Here is a 23,514-nt window from a genome sequence, read left to right as displayed (position 1 = left end):
ATCCTTTGGCCTCCTCTGGTAGAATGAGAAAAATCTCATTTTAGGCCTTTGACAAAGCATTCTGAGAAATTCTGCCCCCTTACCCCCAAAAAGAACAGGTTGACACCAACCAACTACAGCCCCACTGCTTATTTCCTAGACTCTGATCATCAACTCTCTTACTTTTTTTACTTTGTCCCCTCAGAGTTTTCTCATGTTGAGATGACTGAGGAGAAGCAAGTGATCTTAAGCCACAAAGGAAAAGGTATAAGGGCAGTAAAAGTGTTTACTGCCCCCTTATCCCCAAGGAACAAACACCACTAAGGAGTTAACTTGAAAACTTGAACCATCATACACACCTAAGAGGAGCAAACAAACCCTTAGAGGCCAGACATCTCCATATAGTAACCTCTTTATCCTGTTAACTTTCTTTCAATTCCTGAGAGAACTACAAGTTCACCTTCCCCAACCCTCACCAGCCAAAAGCTCCAAGCCATCCTCTCTTCTCTCCTCACTACTCTATAGGACTCTGTAGGATTATTGGGTAAGTTGTGATCAATTCAAGGCCGTTCCCAATCCATCCTCCCACCTCTTGGAAGTTAGGAAACTGCTATGCAGGATACACTAATATGTCTTACTCCAAAGTACCTTTATCTATTATTGGCCATATCTATATTATTTGTGACTAACCTGGTAGGGGAGGTGGGATCCTAAAACCCACTGATGAAAACTGACAATGAAGTCAGGAAGTAAGAGGATACTGACAGACACAAAAAAGTACTAGAAGGTATGGGAGAGTAGGCCTTTGAATAGAATCTATGGGACTGTACTAATAGAGGGAAGGAAAAGGCAGCCTAATGCACAGAGTAGAAAGTGTTGGGAAAGTCAGAAGTCATAGGCTCAAGGATTTAGAGCTGGAAGTAACCTTAAGGAACATGGAATAGAGCTAATGTGCCATTTATCACTATCTAAGGCAGCTAATTACATTCTGGGGAACCTCTAGTTACATAGTACAGTGGAAAGAGGTCTGCATTTGAAGTCAGAGGACCTGAACTAGAATTCTAGCTCTGCCACTTAACATCAGTGTAACTACGAGCAAATACCTTACCCTCTCTGGAATTCGTTTTCTCATCTATAAAATAAGGAGGCTGAACAATGGCCTCTACATTTCCTTCTAAAATCTAAATTCTATAATAAAGTAGAAAAAATAAATAAATAGCTTAATTTATTTATTTAATCACTAAATAGCTTAACATAATAAATAAGTAAATACCCATTTAAGTTTTTTGTTCTGTCCTATTTGGTGTAGACCAGGGGTTGAAAAATGACAGCCATTACAGATACTTGACTGTATGCTGCCATGGGCGGGAAGGGGGGGGGGAAGTGGAGGGAGGGGGACAGAATGTGAAACTCAAGAATTTGTGGAATTGAATCTTGTAAACTAAAAGTAAACAAACAAATTGATAAAAAAAAAATCTAAATTAAAAAAATTAATTAATTTAAAAAAAAGAAAAAGATAAATGACAGCCAGTGGGCCAAATCCAGCTTTCTGCCTGTATTTGTAAGACCTATGTGCTAAGGATGTTTTGTTTTGTTTTTTTACATTTTGAAAAACAATAAAACTTTAAAATGTAAAAACTATTCTTAGCTCCGAGGGCCATATAAAAACAATTTTCTGCCTATCAGTCATAGTTTGTCTATAATTTTACCGGTATAGAGAATTACCTAATAAAAAAATTCCCTCTACCTGTGGATATCAACAACTGTCCTACAACTTGCCGTCTTAAAAGAGTTACTTATAGAACTGAGAGGTTAGTGATATGGGAAGCCAGATGTATATCCATTCTTTCCCACTGCCTTTCAAACTTTGTGTAGACTTATTAAATTCTTCCTCACACACACACATACTACTTTCAACGTACATAGATGTTATTACAAATTATTTTAAAAGCATTGTTTTATTCATGGTCATTTTTAGCATTATAAAATTTCTCAGATACTAATATTACAAAAATTGTAAGGAAGGTTCTTCAAAAATTTTTACATTAAGATGGGGTCTTCATATTGAAAAAAGCTGGGGGCTGTCTTGGTGATTGTTTAATTAATTATCCTCAATTCATTTTAAAAAAAAGGGAAATGAGTCTGAGAGAAAATTGTCCAATGTCACAAAACTGAAGTGAAGACAAAATGCTTGGGTTCCCAGAATCCCAGTCTGAGATTCCTTCCTTCACACAAGACTGTCTCCCCTCACGGTTTATCTGTTTTCAATAATGCATTATTTTTCATTTTTTAAAGTAGAGAAAAGCCCATTTATCTGAAGCTCAACTTTTTGGTCATGACTGAGGCATTATTGCCACCTTGTGGCAGTATACCCTAATTGCATGAAAAATGACCTTTCTTGGGGTGCTAGGACTGACATCTTCAAGGGCTGATCTTGCAAATCTTAAGATTAAAAAGTATTTAATAGGAACAGCTAGGTGGCACAGCGAATAGAACACTGGCCCTGGAGTCAGGAGGACCTGAGTTAAAATCCAGCCTCAGACACTTTTAACTAGCCATGTGACCTTGTGCAAATCACTTAACCCCAATTGCCCTCCAAAAAGAAAAAAAAGTGTTTAATAAATGTTTGTTGAAATTGATAAAGTTGGGGGTCGGAGCCAAGATGGTGGAGTAGAAGCATGACCTCATAGCTCCGGCTTCCACCTTCCCCAATTCATGTAAAAAGGGGGACTCTAAACAAACTTTGGAGCTGCAGAACCCACAAAATGACACAGAGAAGCTAACCTCCCACTGAGGACAGCCCGGCAGGCCAGCAGGAATCCAGCGCAGCGCTCTGGGAGCCGAGCACAGCACCAAGCCGAGGCTTTAGCCCCAGGGCAGGCCTGACCGCCGCTGGCCAGAGGGACTTCAGGTCAGCAGCAGCTGTGGCTGTTTCCAGAATTATCAACACAGAGACACAAAGGACAAAGTGAGAGGTCAGTGCAGTCTGGACTTTGGGACTAGTAAGTGGGAGTGCATGCCTTTAACCCCCAGGGCGAAAAGCCGCTGAGACCCCGGCACAGCCAGCCAGCGCCACTTGGTGGCTTCAGCTCTTGGCCTGCAGAGTGTAGGGGGACCAAGCACCAGTCTGAGGGGTAATCACTCTTGCTTTAACCTGCTTGGATCTGGATTGCAGTCTAGGGTGGAGGTCCTGGGGTTTGTGTCCACCTTGCCAAAGCCTGTGGAGATCTCTGGCAGCTGAGAAAACCCCAGCGTTTGGGATGAAAGCTCCCCTGTCTGGTGGCAGAGTCCTACTGTGGCAAAAAGCCCAAAAGTCAAGTAATTGAGTGGCAAAATGAGCAGGCAAAGGAAACAAAGCAGACAGAAGATTCCAACATTAGACTCCTGTTTTGGGGACAAAAAGGATCAAAGCTTGGAACAGGAGGAAAACAGTGAAGTCAGAACTCCTGCACCAAAAGCTTCAAAGGAAAATATGAGCTGGTTACAGGCCATAGAGGACCTTAAGAAGCAGATAAGAGAAGTGGAGGAAAAACTGGAAAGAGAAATGAGAACAATGCAAGAAAATTATGAAACGAGAGTCAACAGCCTGACTGAGGAAAATAATACCTTAAAAAACAGACTGACTCAAATGGCAAAGGAGGCTCAAAAAGGCAATGAAGAGAAAATTGCCTTAAAAAGCCGAATTTGCCAGATGGAAAAAGAATCTCAAAAGCTCAGATTGGAGCAAATGGAAGCTAATGACTTTATGAGAAATCAAGATGCTGTTAAACAGATACAAACAAATGAAAGAATAGAAGGCAATGTGAAATATCTCATGGGAAAAACCACTGACCTGGAAAACAGTTCCAGGAGAGATAATTTAAAAATTACTGGACTACCTGAAAGCCATGACCAAAGTAAGAACCTAGAAATCATCCTCCAGGAAGTTCTCAAAGAAAACTGCCCTGATGTTTTAGTGCCAGAGGGCAAAATAGAGGTTGAAAGAATCCATTGAACACCTCCTGAAAAAGATCCCAAAAAGAAAACTCCTAGGAAATTGATAAAGTTGTAGTCCTAGAACACTCCCTATATCATTAAGCCCTAACCATGGGTAATTTATTTTCTATTGTTATTGTATACTATTCTAGGAAGAGAATATTAGGGTTGGAAGGAGCCCTAAGGGACATCTAGTCATATCTTCTTTTTTCACTGAGAAGAAAGCTGAGGCCTGAGAGGCAAGGGTCTTGTCCACTTGCCCAAGGTCACAGAGCCAGGAAAATAGCAGAGGCAGACCCAATGAAATGGGTTTCCTGACTCCCAAGATCAGTGCTTGTCTAACTCTAACTTGATGTTTCATCTGATGAATTAATTGTTGAATGAAAAATGAAGGATCGGGGCAGCTAGGTGGCGCAGTAAATAGAGAGCACGGGCCCTGGAGTCAGGAGGACCTGAGTTCAAATCCCATCTCAGACACTCAACACAAAAACTAGCCGTGTAACCTTGGGCAAGTCCCTTAACCTCAACTGCCCTCCAAAAAAAAAGAAAAATGAAGAATCAGAGAAATCAAAGAATCAGACTTGAGGCTTGACATCACCAAAGTACCATAAAAACAAAGCTCTGGGCTTCATTGCTACTAAGTCACAAACATACAAACAGCAGAAATGTTACCATCTATTTTCTCTTCATCCCACTTCACTCTCTATACCCAAAGTCCTAAAAATCTGCAGGTCTATAATTTCTAAACTTGCAATAATTTGTGGGACATGTAGTCTTGCTTATTTGGTGCAAGGTCCAGGTCCTGTAGAGGCTAGATGCACAGATATTTCAAAGGGACTGAATGGTGGTGGCCTTGTCAGCCTCTTAGTACCTTCTTTGTTGGCCCATGACTCTAGTCATCAACCCTTCTTAGCTTCAAGCTTGAAAACAGTGGATCTCCACACCCTCCCCTCTCAGGCCACCCCCATCACAGAAGCAGCTGTCCTCCTTTAGATAAGTCAAGATCAGCTTCATAGTCCCTCTCTAAGGAGAGGCAGGAAGGGGAGGCAGCTGCCAGCAGACATGGGGAGGGGAGTGTCTTGATTCTGGGCAGCTTGGGCATGGAGATTAAATTCCAATGCCTATATTCTGTCTTCTCAGTTATGAGACCCTGTCCAGAGGCATGTGTGGAATTCTGAATGGTCACCTTGTTTCCTTAGCAATCACTGCCCTGTCATGGTATTAAATAGCCAGTGGCCGCCATCAATCATCCTAGCCTACCAGGCTTACTGTAATGATGATGACTGATGATAAACACAGGCCATTCTAGCAGCGTTCCATCTGCTCTCCCAGGCCACTCTTTTTCTAGACCATTGCTTTAAGATTAGGTTCTGGCAGTCCACTCAGGCCCTTTGTGATGACAAAGACCAGTAAAACTCTGGTGCTGAAAAGACATTATAAAGATGCCTGGTGAGGACCTAGTCTATAATTCTGCACACTCAAATTCTAATATGAAAAAGGCTGGTCCTCTACTAATAGAACAATTCAATTCACATTTATTAAGCCCCTTAGCAACAGGCACTATACTAAGTGCTAAGGATACAAAGACAAAAGTTCCTGACCTCAATAAACTTAATATACTGGAAGTTGGGGTCAGTTACAGTAAGTACACATCTAAATAAATATAGCTTATAAATGTAATTAACAGAAAATAAAGATTCTGAGAGATGGGAAGGAGGCGGGATCAGAACATAAAATGCTGATCTGCCAGAATACCTTGTAAGTGGGAAAATCTCACTCCTTAATCAGAGGCTAGGTCTGTGATCCCCATGCATCTCAGTTAACTTCTAGTAGATTCAAAGCAGAAAAACAGGCCAAAGAGCCTGATCATTGACAGAATGTGGGAGACCAGAGTTTGAGGTTTTGACTTTTAATCTTGTGGCAATACCTCTGACAAGTTCTACTCCTAAGGATATCTCTGAAACAAAACCATGAGCCAAATATCTGTTCCCCTGCAGTAGCTCTCATTCCAAAAATAAGTAGTTGTCTGCCCCTTTCCAGAACCACAGAAGACAGCTGGGCTGGGTATTCCTCATGCTCAAGGATCTTGGTAATTGCAGGAGCAGCCTTTCTGTGCTTCAGGGAGAATTCCATCTAACACCTCAGGAGGGGGGAAAGATTGCCCATTTAGCTGCTTTGATAATATAAGTAGAGAGATGTCCTTCCAACTTCTTGGGAATAAGTAAATTACTATACCTGTCATCACCCACCACCACCACCACCATTTGCTTCCTCTATATCTTGCACATCACAATCATCATTAGGTATAGCATCATAGAGATGAAAATGACTGCAGGACATACCTTCCACTGCAGAGAGTGAAACCACTGATCTCTCAGATAGCTGTTTGCAGCCTGCAATGAAAAAAATAATAAACATGTGTTACCACCTGTCTGCAAAATTTTCAGTCCATTTAGAACAATATTGCTGGATCTCCTGCATAGTATACTCTATATATTATGTACATACTCCTGACCTTTCACCTTACTTAACCATCTATTAGATTGCCTGCTTAAGTCCATTCACTTTTTTTTTTTTAAAGGAACCAGTGCTTGGATGGGGGATTCAAAAAATTAAGTTCATTTTACCAATGCTTCTACTCTCACTGAAATCCTCTTCGTGGCATGAAGTTGACTTGAAGGCCACGGCAGTGGAGAACAAACTCTGGCAGGTCCCACCATATTGGAAAGATTCTGGGTACCTATCTGGTGATAAAACTAGCAGTCTGCTGTCCACGAGCCAGTCTAGCTAGGATTAGAGAAGCTCATTACCAGGTTGGTCACAAGATGATTAATTTTTCAGCCATTAACAGTCATAACAAAATTCATCTGTTAAACTGTAGGCAGGGTCAGGGAGGAGGTTGTAATATGCCTGAGAGGAAGAAGTACTCTCCCTAAAAATTACAAATAGATGAAGCATTCATGAGTGATGCATTCACTTTTATGAACACTTGTGAACTGGCATTTTAACTCATATTTGACATACTCAGTTTCTTTATACATTCTAAAATATATTTATTTAGTCAACCCAGTGCCTCCTCCATGACTGATCAGGAGGTACATGATAGAATTACAGAATTTAATTTGTTTAGGCTCTCACCCCATTCCCTATTCATGGAGTCTTAAGTTATATCCACACAAATACAGATTTGGTAGGATGGTTCTACTGCTCCATCTCAGGACAAGGCCAGAGACAACAGTACACACATTATTCTTCCATGAGATTCTTTTTTTTTTTTTGCCTTTTGCAGGGGGGAATGCAGAGCAACTGGGTTAAATGACTTGCCCAAGGTCACACCGCTAGTAAGTGTTAAGTGTCTGAGGTCACATTTGAACTCAGGTCTCCTGATTCCAGAGCTGGTGCTCTATTCACTGCGCCACCTAGCCACCCCTCCATGCAATTCTTAAGTGGATTTAAAAGTCTTTTTAGAATCTGTGCTCTTAGATGGCATATGGAGGCCTCCAGTACTAGATAATCAATTCTCCAGCAACAGACTAAGTGCTAGTTAAGCAGGGAATCTAAGAGGGTGAAAGTCATCTGGGGAGGGCCTCATTCCTGGCACAGGTCTCTTGTTGAATGTCAAGGAGAAAGAAGAGAAATGAACAACTTGGTTAGGGTATCTATATAAATACTGTAATTAGAATTCTCAAAATAATACAGAGGGCTTTGTCTAGGCTAAGCAGCACTACTAAAAGTTCTCATGGTTAAGCTCAGGTCATGCCCAATGAGGAAGCAGCTTTGATGCTTCCAAAGGTCACAAGCTCTTGTTACCAAAAATGATAAAAGCAGTACCACTGACGTCAGTCTATTAAGGGCACAGGACATGCCTTCACAGGTTCATTGCCCTCCAACTTGCCTCTGGAGGTAGCACCACTTCTCCTAACCCACTCCATGGCACTAATTCTCAGCAGATAAATCCTTTTTTTCTCATAATGAGGGACAATTTAAGAGAAGTTAAGTACTCATTAGGAGACTCAGGGGATTTCCAATTTAGAAAAATTATATCCTTTGAAAGGTCGGCTTTGCTTTGTCCCTTCATTGCAAGAATCTTGTCAAATGTTATCTACCCTTGCAGCAGAGGGTGAGGGTTTCGTGCATGATGACTTTCCTTCTTTCTCCCTCACTGCGCCCCACTCCCCAATCAACTGTAACAGGTTTTAGAAAGAATAAAATTCTTCATCCAAGACAAGATGAACTTTCTTTGTACTACCTCAAGTTGACCAAAAAGAAATCAATCAATAAGCAAATTTTACTTAGTTTCTAGTGCATGCAAGGTCCCATGTTAGATTATGCTGGGAGTGGAAAGGACCTCTCTTCCCATCCTACCCCAGTGAAGAATATTTTGGGACAAGAAAAAAAATATATCCTCCTGCTATAAAACACTAACGGTCTACTGGGGAAAACAAGGTGATAGCATGTGCAAAATTAAATAACCACCAAAGATTTACCAAGCAGCTAAAGAAGTAAGCACAAAAGATGTCACATGAGTCACTGCCAAATGAATAGCGCCAACAATCAGTATTCTAATCAGTCAATGGTGGAAGAGAACACTTCAGGCAGGAATGGTTAAGGAAGGTTTTACAAAGGCTGCAGGATTTGAGCGAGGCTTTGAAGGACAAATAGGATTTGCACAGGTAGAGAAGAAGGAGAAAACATCCTAGGTGGGGGTAGGACAGAATGAAAAAAACTGGGAAAAGGCAAATTTTGAGAGTAGAAATAAATGAGTACAAATCAAACTGTTTAAGATCAAATTGATCTGGTGGTCTGTGCAGGATGAACTGAAAGATGAGACTGGAGGCAAGCAAAGAGGCCAGTTTAGAGGCAGTTATAAAAGCCTAGGTAAAAGAAAATGAACTCCTCAGGGAAGATGGTGGCAATGAGAATAAACAGAAAGGGACAGATGCAAAAGGGATTTTTAGAAATCAACATACTATAGATAGAATCCAATAGAATGTAAGCCTCTTGAGAGCAGGGATTGTTTCATTTTTGTCACTGTATTCCCAGAACCTAGCACAGTACCTGGCACAGTAGGCATTTAATATATTCTTCTTGGTTGATTGACTCAGTGCTCTGAGTCTTCAGGGCTCTGAGACTTTAATCTAGAGAAATGATGATTGTACTATTCATAGAAATAAAGAAATTGGGAGCTAATTTAGGGAAGAGACAATAAAATAAATTTTAGACAACACTGAATTTCAGAGTTGAAGGTAATCTCAAAGGTCAATCTGTCTAACCCATACCTGAACAGAATCCCTACTATAAATTTTCCAATAAATGGTCATACATCCTCCACTTGCTGCCTCTTAAGGAAAGGGAAGTCACTGTTACCCTATGCAGCCCCTTCTATTTTTTTGACAGCTTTAATTATTAGGATAATTTTCCTTCCACTGAACTTAAACCCAATGCTCCTACTTCTTCCCTCTGGAGCCAAACACAACAACTTAAATTCTTCCTCTACAAGACAATTTTTCAAATATATAAAGGCATTTATCATGTCTCCCTTAAGTCTTTTCTCCTTCAGGCTGGTTAATCCTAGTTTTTCCAAGTAATCTATACATCCTTTCACCCTTCTCTGGAGCACACCAGCTCCTTCCTGAAATGTGGCATACAGAACTGAACACAATATTTCCAAATATTGTCCAAAGTTATGCAATGAAGGCATAATACAGTGAGAATATCACCTTCCTTTTGTAGGACACTATGCCTTATTTAATGTGTTTTTGGCTGCAATGCTGCACTGTTGACTACCTATCCTCATAATATTATTTTTTTTTAACAAGGACACTGTTTTATTGAATAAATCTATGTACAGTACAAAAAAATTTCTTTAAATGAAACACTACTGCTCATAACATTATTTTAAGGAGAGTACTTTGAAAACTTAAAGAGATGTTAAATGTAAGGTTTTATTAGTTTATTGATTCACATTGAGCTTGCAGTCCACTAAATCTTCTTCACTCCTAAACCCCCGATCTTTTTCATAGGAACTACTGAATGGCCTGCCCCCTCTATATCTCTACAACTAGTTGATAGTTTGAATCCAAATGTAAGATTTTGCACTGATCCCAATTAAATTTCATTTCCTTGGACTTGACTCATTGTTCTAGCCTGTTAAGGTCAGTTTAGATCCTGACTCTGTCTATGAATACCTTAGCTATTCCTTCTATTTTTCTGTCATTTGCAAATTGGATAAACATATCATCTATAGCATCATCCAAGTCACTGATCAAAATATTGGACAGCCTAAATCCAAGGGCTGATTCTTAGATCATTCCAATGGAGACTTACATCCAAGGTGACATTAATATCTACTCTTCATGTTAAGATATGTTGACATTGTGGTATCAGAAAGAAATCCAAATGAAAATGTCAAGCAGATGCCTGGAAGTGAGACAGGAGAGAGATATTTGAGAGTCGTCACAAAGAAGAAACTCTTGTAGCCATGGACATAGATGGAATAGCCATGAAAGAGTACAAGAATCAATCAATAAACAAACACTAAATGAGCATCTACTACAATCCGGCCATTATGCTCGATCAGCTACAGAGTAAAAAGGGAGGTAGTCAAGAAGTCTCTCTTGTCAATAATTTTGTTACTTTGTGTCTCATTTTTTTTTTTTTAAAGCAATTGGGGTTAAGTAACTTGCTCAAGGTTACACGGCTAGGTGTTTCCGGGTTGGTGCTAAGTGTCTGAGCCCGGGATTCGATCTCCAGGTCTTCTCAACACTGGAGCTGGTGCTCTTACTCGCTGTGCTACCTGGCCGCCCCTGTGTCTCATTTTTAAAAGCTTTTGTTTCTAAACTACAGAGGCAAAGTTGGCCTCAAATCAAAGTAGACCTGGGTTCAAGTTCTACTTCTGACACATCTTGGCTTCCTCAAGTCATTTAACTTATCTGTACTCCAGGCAACTTTCTAGGATTATAAATTGCAAAGAAAGTGACAATTTGCTTTGGTAGTAATAGTTTCTTCAACAGGAAGTTCTCTATGCCAGGGAAAAATCACAGATAAAATCCCAATCCCTATCCCATTTTTAAAGTAAAGGTTAATTATTGGGTTTTTTTTTAAACTAAATTTAATTATATTTTAATATATATTTTAATTATATTTAATTATATAATGTCCAACTCCATATGATCACCTGGACTTTGTCCATGGAGTTTTCTTGGCAAATTACTGGAATGGTTTGTCATTTCCTTTTCCAGTGTGTCCCCAACTTTACAGATGAGGACAAGTGGCAAATAGGGGTCAGGTGACTTGCTCAGGGTCACATAGCTAAAAAGTGTCTGTATCCAGATTTGAACTCAGATCTTCCTGACTCCAGATCTAGGGCTCTATCTACTGTACCACCTAGATGCCCCTAATTATATTTTAGCTTCTTTGTTTGCTGTATCAAAAAATGTCCTTTATGACTAAGAATTCAAAAAGTGTTCACCTTAAAAAAAAAGTAAATCACAGTAGTGACCAATAACCTCTCATAAAAAAGGCAAAGAACAATAAAAACAAACATCAATAAAATCAATAAAAACAAATATCATTTAACCTGATAAAATCAGGCTCAAAATCCTATAGAATGGGCCCCAATGGAGTTAAAGGTATACATACAACAAGTAGACTAGTAGAATTAAAGAGTTAGAAAAACATAAATTGATATGGTTTTTTAGACACCTTAGAAACAGAAGATTACTGGATTTGGAGCTGGAAAGGGACTTAATGATCTTCTAATCCACCCCCCCTTGTTTGATAGATGAGGAAACTGAGGCCCAATCAATAAGCAACTATATATAACAGCTATACAAAATAATTTGTGGGGGAAGGCTCAAAGAGGGAAAGGGACTTGCCTAGGGTCACAGAGCTATAAAGTGACATATACCCGTCGACTAATTCCCTATTATTTTTTTCCACAATATCACACTGTTTCCTTATAATAACAACCTTATAATAACAAAAGTTCCATACCTTGAGACTAAAATACTTGCCATGACAAACAGTATTTAATTACCAATAATTTTGCGTGCCTTAAATATTTAGACAGGCTTTTGGAGGGTAGTTTGAAAGGGCTAGGCACCTTAGGGAGTTAAAAAAGAAAAACTTTCCATAAAAGTGTGATACTTCTCTTGACAAATTTCCCAAAATTATTCCAATTACTAAATTGACCTCAGCAACTGACTTCAGAACCATACTGGGATAAATCTTTTCAAAAACAGCTTGTAATCTCCCTTCTGTTTTTCCTCTAGACAGTGAGCCAGTGCACTGTGAAAATCCCCCATTGAATGGAAAAACCACAACAGCCCCATGTAACACTGGGAGTTGTGAATTTCAAAGAGGTAATAGGTGGGGGCTGCCTGATTTTTAAATTATATTTTTAAAAACCCTCCGTTTATTGTTGAAGTTCAATATAGATAGCACAAATACCAGCAAACGACCTTCCCACGGTTATAAATGAAGCCTATTCTGCAATATTTGTGTCTGTCCATTTTCTACCTTCCTTTCCCCTTTGCTTACTCTTTCTTCTAGATTTTCTGCCACATTTCAGCCCCTGATGCTCACCATGATGGGCTAAATTTTCCATGACCACCTACAATTCTTTCTCTACTTCTTTTCCTCAGAACTTTCAGGCTTTTATTCTTGGTACTATTAAATGACAAACTTCTTGGGGTTAACATAGCAATCAAGCTTTCAATTTTTTACCATAACCTAGAGATTTAACACCTGCTCATGACTGACTGATTCCTTGGCACAGATATCATAATCTTTAGAACAGGGTTCTTAACTTTTTTTGTGTGATGGCCCTCCCTTTTAAAAGGCTTAGGAAAGCTAAAAGTGTTCCATCTGGAATGATAAAAGTTGTGGAGGAACAAATTTGGGTTGTGTCCTTCTGAGAAAAACTTTACAGCACCCCTCCCCCAAGATAGCTTTTGGCACTTCCATCTGAAACAACACCCATTTGGACCAGTTGTGGCATTTCTCATATCTTGTATGGGCCTAGACCACCCACATCACTGCAGCAGTCTTCACATCTTTTGTTGCTTCCTGGCCACTGGCATGAAACTTTGGGGCATATGGGACAGGAGCAAGGGAAGACTGTGGTAGCAATCTGGTATGAGCATAGTGAAGGAACGGGAATGAACATCCAAAGGCAAAGAAATCAGATTTAAAGCAAATGAAGTAATAAATGTAAGAAGTGCTTTGTACTATATAAATGTACCACATAGTGATGATTGTTATTTTGTTATTTTCTGACCTCCAAGTCATTCAATAATCCTTTGCTTTTAACTCTCCTAAGCTGTCCTCAATGTGAATGTTCTCCCATACTCATGACTGTTTTTGCTGCTTTCTTCTCAGCCTTTTTCAGAACTATAAAGAAGGGAATGGCACAGAGCTGTGGTGATCGTCAGAGTTTTGCCCCTAGCCTTTCTGTTCCCAGAAAGATACCACAACCCTAGCCAAACCTTCACAGCCCGGAGCTCAGAGCAGACACAGCTGCAGAAGGGATGTGGTCAAAGGAAGGATGTAAAGCTGATCACCACTGATCAAAGAGGGGAGCCAGTTACTACAGGGACCACTTTCTTAAAAAAAAAAACAACAACAACCCATTATATATATGTGTGTGTATTAAAGTATGGGTACAAAATTCCTCATTAGTCAGGACCAAAAGTCAAGATATATATGTACATACACATAAAGGAAGACAGAAATTTCACAGGCAGCTAAGAGGCTCAGTGGAGTGGATGGATATGGAATCAGGAAGACCTAAATTCAAATCCCTCCTCAGACACATAATAGGTATGTGACCCTAGGCAACTCATTTAACCTCTGTTTGCCTTAATCCACAGGAGAAGGAAATGGCTAACCACTCCTGTTTATCTTTGCCAAGAAAACCCCATAGACAATATGGTCCACAGGGTCAGAAAGACTCAGACATGACTGCACAACAAGAGAGAAAAATATAGATATAATAATAAAATCCAATGGTTCTACATGAAACACAGTTAAAATATTTGCAAAATTCTGGTAAATAATTTCATAGAGATCACTCTTAAAACAACCAGTGGTGACCAGCTGCCATTGCCACCAGCATCTGTCTGCTTGTCTTGGGAGCTAAATCACCATTCTCCCATTCTATCTTGATTTCTTTCTTGCCATGTGGTTCAGTAAAAGACCATTGTACCTGGAAACACAAGGCTTGTATTCCAAGTCTTGGCTCTCTCAATGACCAAATTCTGTGTTTTCTTAGGTGAAGCACCCTCTCAGTACCTCAGTTTACTCCTTGAGGGGATTTGGCCTCTAATGTCCCTTCCTGGATCTGAAATTTTTTGTTTTTACAAAGACATTTAGCTGAACTCAGATCACTGAGAAGCAAGAACTCAGGATTCCAGAGAGTCAGGAGAGTGTCTGGAGAGCAAAAGATTTGACCTACAGGAAGGAATGGACTGGACTGGCCCAAGCAGGCTTAAGAATTTCAAAGTAAGAATGCTTAGAGGAGAGAATATCTAACATAGGAATTAAGTCAAAACATAAAAATACATGGGAACTGGAATAAGCAATTTCTACTTTTTACAGGAAAAGCAAGGACTTGAGACAGCAAAGGCTGATAAGAGCCTGGAGTAGCTGATAAGAACATCCAAGTGTGGATCACATGAGGCCCTGAAGCACTCTTGAGGAGGAAGGGAAATCAGTCATCAGAATGAGACACTAGGGCAGATATGTAGAGATAAGTGTGAAACCAGGTTATGCCTGAGGCAAAGCATTACACACAAGAAGAATGTCCTCTAGGCTGAAGAATCTAGTCCTAGCAACATCTCCCACACAGCAAGAATGACCTCTGGGCTCTGCTAGCCAGTCAATCCATCATCTCTACAAAGCCCCTGGCAATATATAAGAACCCTCCAGGGACTCATAATGCTTCCCTTGGTTAGTCTAACCACCAGTCTCTGGGCAATAAGGAGCTGATTTAAGAAGGGCATAAGGTGAGTAGGGAGAAGTTGTCCTCTACATTAGGTTAAAAAAAAAAAAAAGGAAGCATCTCACACTCACATAAACACAGTAGCCCAGAGTTTGGAAAGAATGAAGACTGAAAAAAGTCTGGATTTGGCAATTAAGAGATCATTGGTAATTCATCCCTTTCATCAACTGTCCCATGTTCCTGTTAGGAGGAAGGCTTCACCTGTGGGACTATCTCTCACAAACAGGAATGTGTGCTCGTGTCTCCCCTTCCCTTACTTATCTTCTCTTCCCTTCAAGCTGATTAAGTTGACCCTCTTTTATTCTGATGGCCACTCCACCACATACAGTAAGCTGCCTCCTGAACCAGATCATTTCTATTGGTAGCGAGTTTTTATCATTATCATTAGTTATCCCTAATGTACTCGGTTCCCAGATTCAGAACAGCAGAGAGTCTCCTTTCTGCAATCTCAAGTCATGACTGTGATTGTGCTGGTATTTAGGTTAGCTGGGAAATTATTCTATCAGGGTAGTTCAGACAAGCTCTATTAAGGCCTTTAACAGCAGTCCAGAAGAACCCTCTCCTCTTTATCCATGACCAAATGCTGCCCGTTCCCCTTCCCTCTCTGCTCCCCATGGAAGGATGCTCAGGGCAATTGCTTCCTACCAAAAAGCATCAAAGCCCTGAAGGCTAAACCTGCCCTCTTTCATTTGAAAAGCTCTTTTTCACATGTAACAATACTATAATAATCTAGCTAGTTTCTTGGACCACCACATAGATTTTATTTATTCCATTAAATACAACCCTCCCTGCCATGAGTACTGTTAAATGTGTTAGCCAAGGTTCTGTTCCAAGTCTCCTCCTTTTCTCCTTCTATATTCTCTCTCAGTAACCTTATCAGATCCCATTGGTCTCCTATCTCTATGCAAATGACTCATATATCTATATACCCAGCCCTAGATTCTCCCCAGAGCTACAGTCAAGTATTGCCAATTGCCCATTTGACATTTTAAACTGGCTGTCCCAGAGATATCTCAAACCCAACATGACTAAAACCAAACAAACCCTTCCCCAAAACCCTGCCCTCTCCTCAACTTCCCTATTTCTGTTGAAGTCACACCTCCATCCTTCCAGTCTCCCAGGTTTAGAATTTCAACATTATCTTGGAATCTTACTTCTCCCTCAGTCCATATGTTCAATCAGTTGCCAAATCTTAGCATGTCTACTTCACAGCATCTCCCATTTGACCTCTTCTTTCCACTCACACAGGTACAAACTGCTCAAACCCTCATCACCTCTTCCCAATATCTTTGGTCTCCTAATCAGTCTCTCTGAATCAAGTCTCTCACTGCTCTAATCTATCCTACACATTGATGCCAAAGTGCTAAGTGCTATGTAGACAGAGCATTATTAGGCCCAGAGTCAGGAAGACCTGAGTTCAATTCCAGCTTTGGACATTTACAAGCTGTGTGAGCTGGGGCAAGTCACTTAAACTTCTTTCTGCCTCAGGTTCCTCAACTGCAAAATGGGATAATAACAGCACCTATCCTGCCAGGCTCTTATGAGGATACAATGAAATAATTTTTGTAGTGTTTAGCACAATGCCTGGAAAATAGTAAGTGCTATATAAATGCTTATTCCCTTCCCTCAAAATAGTCATTTTCCTTAGGCTCAGATCTAAACATGTGTCTCCCCAACTGCAAAGACATCCAATAGGATGTCATTCTAGGATAGGCAAAGAAGATGAGCTTCGAGGATAAAACAGAAACTTCCTTATTTTATAAGGGTAGGGAATAAGCTTTTAAAGCCCTAGACAACTTGGCCCTACCCAATCTTCCCAGCTTTCTTGATCATTACTCCCCTTCCTCCACTCTTTAATCCAGTTAAATTATCCTATATGACCCTGGTCATGACCCTTAATCTCTATAGATAAATTTTCTCTCCTATAAAATGAGGAAGTTGAATTACAGGATTTATATGATCTCTTATAGTTCTAAATACTATGACTGAGGCAGTTAAATTGAAGATATGGCTCCGGGCACTAGAACACTGGGTTTGCAGTTAGGAAGACCTGGATTCAAAAGCTGCTTTGTACAGGTACTTTCTTTGTGACCCTGGGCAAATCACTTAATCTTTCTGTCTCAGTTTCCTCATTAGTAAAATTAGAGAGTTGGACTTGATAACCCTCAAGTTCCCTTCCAGCTCTAAGTCTATGATCTTATGAGAGCAAGGGGAACTTGGGGATAGAAGTGAGAAAGCAGTGTTAGAAATAATGAAAGTGCTACTTTCCAAAGGCATTCATCGTCCCTTATCCTTACTAAGAGAAAGAAGGAAGAAGGGTAGTTGACTCCCTCTTTCAACAGCATAAGTCTGTTTCATAAACTATCAGACTATTATAGGATTTTCCTTCAGTGGGGGAAAAGTCAAGGACCCTAGACTAAAAATAGTTTTATATTTTCATGTAAATCTTCATCTTTGTCCCCTTAGCCAGAAGGCCTCCAGGACTTTCTGGACCACCAATGTTTCACCTCCTAATGTCTGCCTAAGGAGGACAAGGACTACATAGTACCTTCCAGGATCTGATCAAAGGCATGCACAGCTATTCCCAAACAAAGTAAAAGGTCACTGAAATGACCTGCCAGGACAAGGGAGAAAGGGCATATTTGTGGGCCAAGTTTCCTATACTGTTATACTGGGATCTAATCCAAACAAATGCTGTCAAATGGGGGGAATATTCTAGAAGATTCAGATTCCTGAGGATCCCTGGATCCGATCAGATGAGAAAATGATTCAAAGATAAGGAATATGAAGAGTTGGCTCACTTCCCTCCTTCTAGGTCTCATAACCCCATTAACTTCTTTAATTTTGGAGAGGCCATATTCCAGTGAATTCCACCAAATTTCCCACTTGCTGTTGCCAAGGTTTTCTTACTGCTTTGTTGTCAGAGAGGAAAAAAAGAGCCTAGCCATCTGCAGCTCAGGCCATCTCAGCCAGTGAGTGAGTGCCACTGGAAAATCCACATTGTCTGTTACTAGGCAGAGTGAACTTTATCCGCTTCCAGGCTAAAGGGCCTTTTCCCAAAGTATAGAATAAACAGAGGCTTCGTAACCCTAGCACACAGCCTGCCTGTCTTCCTAAAGAGGGCTTTCTCTTTTTGTGAAAGCCCTGCCAAATCTGGCACCAAGGGAGTATATGGGCACAGGATGCTTCCTAAGCCAGCTGCCCAGCCCCAAATGCCTTTGTTAGGGGAAAGCAAAGAGAGGTAAGAAAAGAGGTAATATTTTCACTTGCCACAGAATGGACCAGGTAAGAAAAACCTACATCAGATCAGGAAATGAGATTAATTCCATAGTGAATAACTTCTAAGCAAAATCAGAGTGTGAAACACAATAACAACAACTCACATTTATATAGCATTTTAAGGGTACAAAAACAAGTCATCTCCCTCATCATGTGCCTCAATCAAGTCTTAGAACAACCACACTGCAGAAAGAGAAGCTATAGGGGGAAGCAGACAGAGTAGATTTAATTCAACAAAGTTATTTTAAAAAACCTACTATGTTTAAGGCATTAGTCTAGGCTCTAGTAATAAAAAGCCAAAAAATGGTACCTTCCTTCAAGACGGTTATATTCCACTGGAGAGGCAACAAACACACAAAAGTAAGTAAATACAAGGCATATAAAAAGCAATACAATGTAAATTTAAGGACAGAATGCTAAGAAATGGCAGAATGGAGGGGCTTTGTGTAGTAGCTGTCATCTGATTTGCATTTTGAATTATATTGTGGATTCTATTAGACCAATGGTTCTCAAATTTTTTTAGTCTCAAGAACCTTTACACATGTAAAAATCACTAAATACCCCATACCCCAAAGAGTTTTTGTGTATGTAGGTTATATCAATATTTTCTGAATTAGACATTAAAACTGATAAATTTGTAAAGTAGTAATTCATTTAAAATAACAAAACTTACATGTTAACATAAATAATCTTTTTATTAAAGAAATAACTATATTTTTAATAGTAAGAAGAGTGGCATTATTTCACACATTTCTTGCAAATCTCTTTAATGTCTGACTTAATGGAAAACAGCTGGAGTCTCAGATTGTTTCTGCATTCAATCTATTGCAATGTTACTTTGGTTGAAGTACATGAAGAAAATTCGACCTTACACAGATACATTGTTGGAAAAGTGACTATTTTAATAGGCAAACAACATCTTCATACTACTATGAAAATAGTTTTGACCTCTCAGATCCCCTAAAAGGACCTGAAAAACCCCCAGAGGTCCACTGGACACAATTTAAGAATCACTGTATTAAACAAGGGTGAAGAAGGTATATATTTCAGATATGGGGGAATCATTTGTGCAAAGGAACAGAAAAGGAGATGGGACATTGTGGTGGGAAACAGCTGGCAGAACAGAGTACATACAGCAGAATAATATGAAATAACTCTGGAAATGCAGGTGAAAGTCAGATTGTGAAGGGCTTTAAATCGTATATTGAAGATTAAAAAAAAATTTTTTTTATCCTACAGGCAACAGGGACCCATTGACGATTTTTGCGTAGAAGAATAACATAATTAGATCTGTGTTTTGGGGACTTGTGGAGACAAACATCCTTGCTATAGCCATAGGTGTTAAGTGACATTTGTAGGACAACGATAAACCAAAGAATGCCTAAAAGATGACCAATAGGTTTGTATGAAAATTCTGTGCTTCTCCAATCTGGCCTTTTTAGCAGATGGTGACAGCTATCTACATTGTATCTGGGCAAGGGTGTTTGGGCATGGTCACAGGAGGCAGCAGAATCTATGGAGAACAGAATGTACATTTGTGTAATGAACTCCTTTTGCTACATGAAATGTTGACAGACCAGCTCCAAGAACTATAACATGGGTTCCCATGAAAGCCTACTGTCATTGCAAGAAAGTCAGGGGCTGGATATAGCTGTGTTCACTATATAACCTGTTGGAACAAGGCTGGTGGCAGAGGGAAGTAGTCTAGCCTTAAAAAACAAAACAAAACAAAAAAAACCCACTTAGAATAAAAGATAGTTCAAATGCAATACAATATAATCCAGCAAGAATTTATGAAGCCCTTACTATGTGCAAGGCAATATACTAGGCATTGGCATTTAAAGCCCTTTACAATCTGGCTCCAATCTATCTTTCCAACATTTTCCATTATTCCCCTTCATGAACTATACTGTTCAAATAAAACCTTCTGGCCATTGCCAGTACACACCATTTAATCTCTGGCCTTCCTACTTTTGCAAAGACCGTTAACCATAGCTGAAATGATCTCCCTTTCCAGTTATCTTCTTGGAATTTCTAGCACCTTTCAAGTGCTAGCTTCTACATAAGGCCTTTCCTGATGCCCACAATTGGTAGTGGTTCTCCCTACACAGGAAAGCGTTGTGTGCTGACTTTTTTACGTATTCTGTATTTACTTATCTGTAAAATGTTTTTCCCCCAGTAAAATGTAAACTCCTTGAGGGTAAGAATTGTTTTTATATTTATTTTTGTATCCTCATTGCCTAACCCAGGGGTGGGGAATCTGCAGCCTGAAGGCCTGAATCCAAACTTCACAAGGGCTACACTTGAGGACCTAGAGGGCCACATGCGACATTGAGGCTGCAGGTTCCCCACACCAGCCTAACCACTTAACAAATGCTTATTGAATTGAACTGAAATGGCATCTGAGAACCCTTTCAACTCTAGAACAATTATTTTATGATAGGACAAGGGGCTTTCTTTCTATTACTGGGATACAAAATGTAAACCTGTAAGTATAAATACAAAAATGGGAGGAAGTAGAGAGCACGAATAACCTGAGAAAAATAAAGGTTTCCCATAGGAAGTGGCATATGAGCTAAACCTTTTAGGAAGACAGAGAGTGATTCTAGGATGATGAAATAAAGAAATATATTCTAGTCATAAGCAAAGGGATGGAGGTGGGTGATAGCTAGGAATGTTGAGACCTGCTAAGACTGTATACTACTCTTCTTTATAGAGTAGGATTCATGTTGAACACTACAATTTCCAGAACCCCTTGCAGGGCAGGGGAGAGGTTAAGGTTATAAGACAAGGTACCTTAAAGAAAGCCCATGACAGGGGTCCAAAGACAGTGTAGCATCAGGCTCAGTCTATTTTCATTCCATTACTAGGTACTTGAATGCTGTTCTCTTTTGCCTTCAAATGAAGAGCTTCTATATGGCCCAATAGCAAATATCAGTTACCACACCCACCCCAAATATTGTATAGCCCAAGGCTGTATAATTTTGGAACGTTTCAGTTATCACAGAGGAAGATTTTCACATCTAAGACTATACTACTATATCCCTAATGTGACAGTGCATTATAATTTATTCAATAAATGCTACAAGATTATCCTATACAATTACCATGTTCTATTATAATGTTTGACACACTGTTATATGACAAACTATAGTCAGTCTAAGACAAAAAGTCAGAAATGGAGACAAAAATTCTGAGAAAGCATTCCCTCTTTCCCCAACAAATCTCCTCAATGAATACTCTTCTCAACCACAGAGAATTCTAGCACCTCTCCTGCTGTAGATCCTCAGCTGTGCCTCTGTAACTTGACTGGAAACCCTCTCGCAACAGGAGTCTAGCTCTAATAGACTGATTTACATAACCACACACAGCAATTCTTGATTCCACAATGGGTAAGGAGGCAGCAGCAGCAGCAGGAGGAGGAAGAGAAGGAGAGTGTGGGGAGAAGGGAATAAGATTGGTTAGCTATAAAGCAAGGCAAACAGCTTAACACGCAGAGCCGAGAGGCCGAGGTGAAAAAGACAAGGGAATGGAAGCAGGATGGTAAGAGAAAGCAGCACCCACCTGGATTGTAAAGCAGGAAGAAAAATGTCTCTCATATTCTGTGAGAGGAAGGCTGTCTCTTCACTCCCCACCCTACAGAGCACAGTAACACTGACCAAGGGTGGAAGTGGTGGTGGTAATTTTCTCAAAAGATACAGCTGTTTATCCCCATAGCCATGACTGGGGGTCCCTTCTGGATCTAAGTGCTGCTGGGCAGCTCCCCGTTCCTTAGAGCTCTGAGGGCTGTTTTTCTTCCTACTCACTGCTGGTTCGTCAGCTCAGCAGGGGGAGCCTGACGTGGAACTGGTCATGAAGGGAGGCTGCAGAATTGAGCCCCTGCCAGAAAGCCAAGTTTCACTCATCACAATACAGTGTGTGGTCCCATACAGACCCGTCAGGAGGGCCAGGGCTCTACTTTAAAAGCACCTAACCTTCCCTTCTCCCTAAACCAAGGAGGGGGTAAGGGTGGGGGTGGGGGGTGGGGGGAGAGGAGGCTAGTTGTGGGAGATGAGCAATATTGTTGCTGTTATTAATAACGATGATGATGATGATGATGATGATGATGATGATGATGATAACAACAATAAAAAATCCTCCTCTAATGTCCTGTGGTACCAGAAAAGACTCCAAATTTTGCAATCTATGCCAGCAAAGCAAGAGCTCTAGAAGATCCTACCAATCTGGAAAGGATTCAAGCATAGATCTGGGGACTGTCAATCATCTGAAGACAAGCCCAGCTAATCACGAAAGGTTCATTTCCAGAAGGTTCACCAATGGAAGACATTTTTTTTTGGAGGAAGGGGGGGAAGAACACATGCAGAAACTCATGAAAACCAGCTACTGAGAGCTGGAGCAGCTGTGATCTGTGTCAGAGCATGAAAGACTGTGGTACTGAAGAAACAATAGATCTTTTCAAATAATGAAGAACATTGATCCTAGCTCACATGCATATACTGCTGCAGAATTTACGAAATGCTAAATAAGGAGGGGTTCCAGACATTGCTCCTCAGCACTCATGTGGGCTGTCTGGGGCTGAGAAAGCCATCTGCTAGGGACATAGATACAGAATAAAGATTTCTTGAAGCTCTGAGATGGAAGGTAGATAGCTTAGGGAGCCCTTTCTTGTCTTCCTAAAGACCCTCCAGTAAGTAACACCATGACCCTCCTTCCCCATTCCCCACCCTAAACATACCCTCTGAGGGTTACTTATGATTCTCATTCACTAATTGCTCTAGGTATCCATAGCTAAGAAATGCCCACAGCCTCCCTCTGTCCCAAGAATCTAAACACAGGAGAAGACCATAGATTACAGAGCTACAGTGGGAGGGAAAGAACTCTGGAGGTCATGTAGTTCAATTCCCAGACCAAGGTCATATAAAATATAAGAGACAGAACCAGGATTTAAATCCTTATTTTCTGACTCCAAATCTAGGATTTGTTCCACCACACTACACTACCTCATTTAAAGAGAAGGAACCTAAGGTCCATTCATGGAAGGGACTTTGTTATGAATCAGTGAGTTAGTGATAGAGCCAACCCTATCCTAATTCCTAGGTTGGGGCTCTGCTCCACTCAACCAGACTGGTTCCTAGAGTTACAATGTAGGCCTTGCTTCTGATAGGCATTGAGGGAGCACAGGGCCAGATGAGGAAGTTTTCACAGCAGGTTCAGCATATTCAAAGAAATAGAACTCTCTTTTTTCTTGAAGAAAAGCTGAAGACATTCTTCCCCCTACT

The 23,514-nt window shown here is 40.3% G+C and overlaps 1 protein-coding gene across 3 annotated transcripts in view; it reads right to left on the bottom strand.

The window, feature by feature from the left end:
* Window positions 1-23,514, bottom strand: part of CMIP (c-Maf inducing protein) — a 286,600-nt gene that overhangs the window by 89,895 nt on the left and 173,191 nt on the right. For all 3 annotated transcript variants that reach the window (XM_069072236.1, XM_069072235.1, XM_069072237.1), the window contains exon 3: window positions 6,297-6,347. In XM_069072236.1, the coding sequence (XP_068928337.1) occupies window positions 6,297-6,347 (51 nt within the window). The remainder of the gene's footprint in view (window positions 1-6,296; window positions 6,348-23,514) is intronic.

Source organism: Petaurus breviceps, unplaced genomic scaffold, assembly GCF_028583685.1.
Source record: "Petaurus breviceps papuanus isolate PSGF00001 unplaced genomic scaffold, PetGlider_PUasm1.0 90845, whole genome shotgun sequence".
Lineage (NCBI taxonomy): Eukaryota > Metazoa > Chordata > Mammalia > Diprotodontia > Petauridae > Petaurus > Petaurus breviceps.
This window is presented reverse-complemented; position numbering and strand designations above follow the sequence as displayed.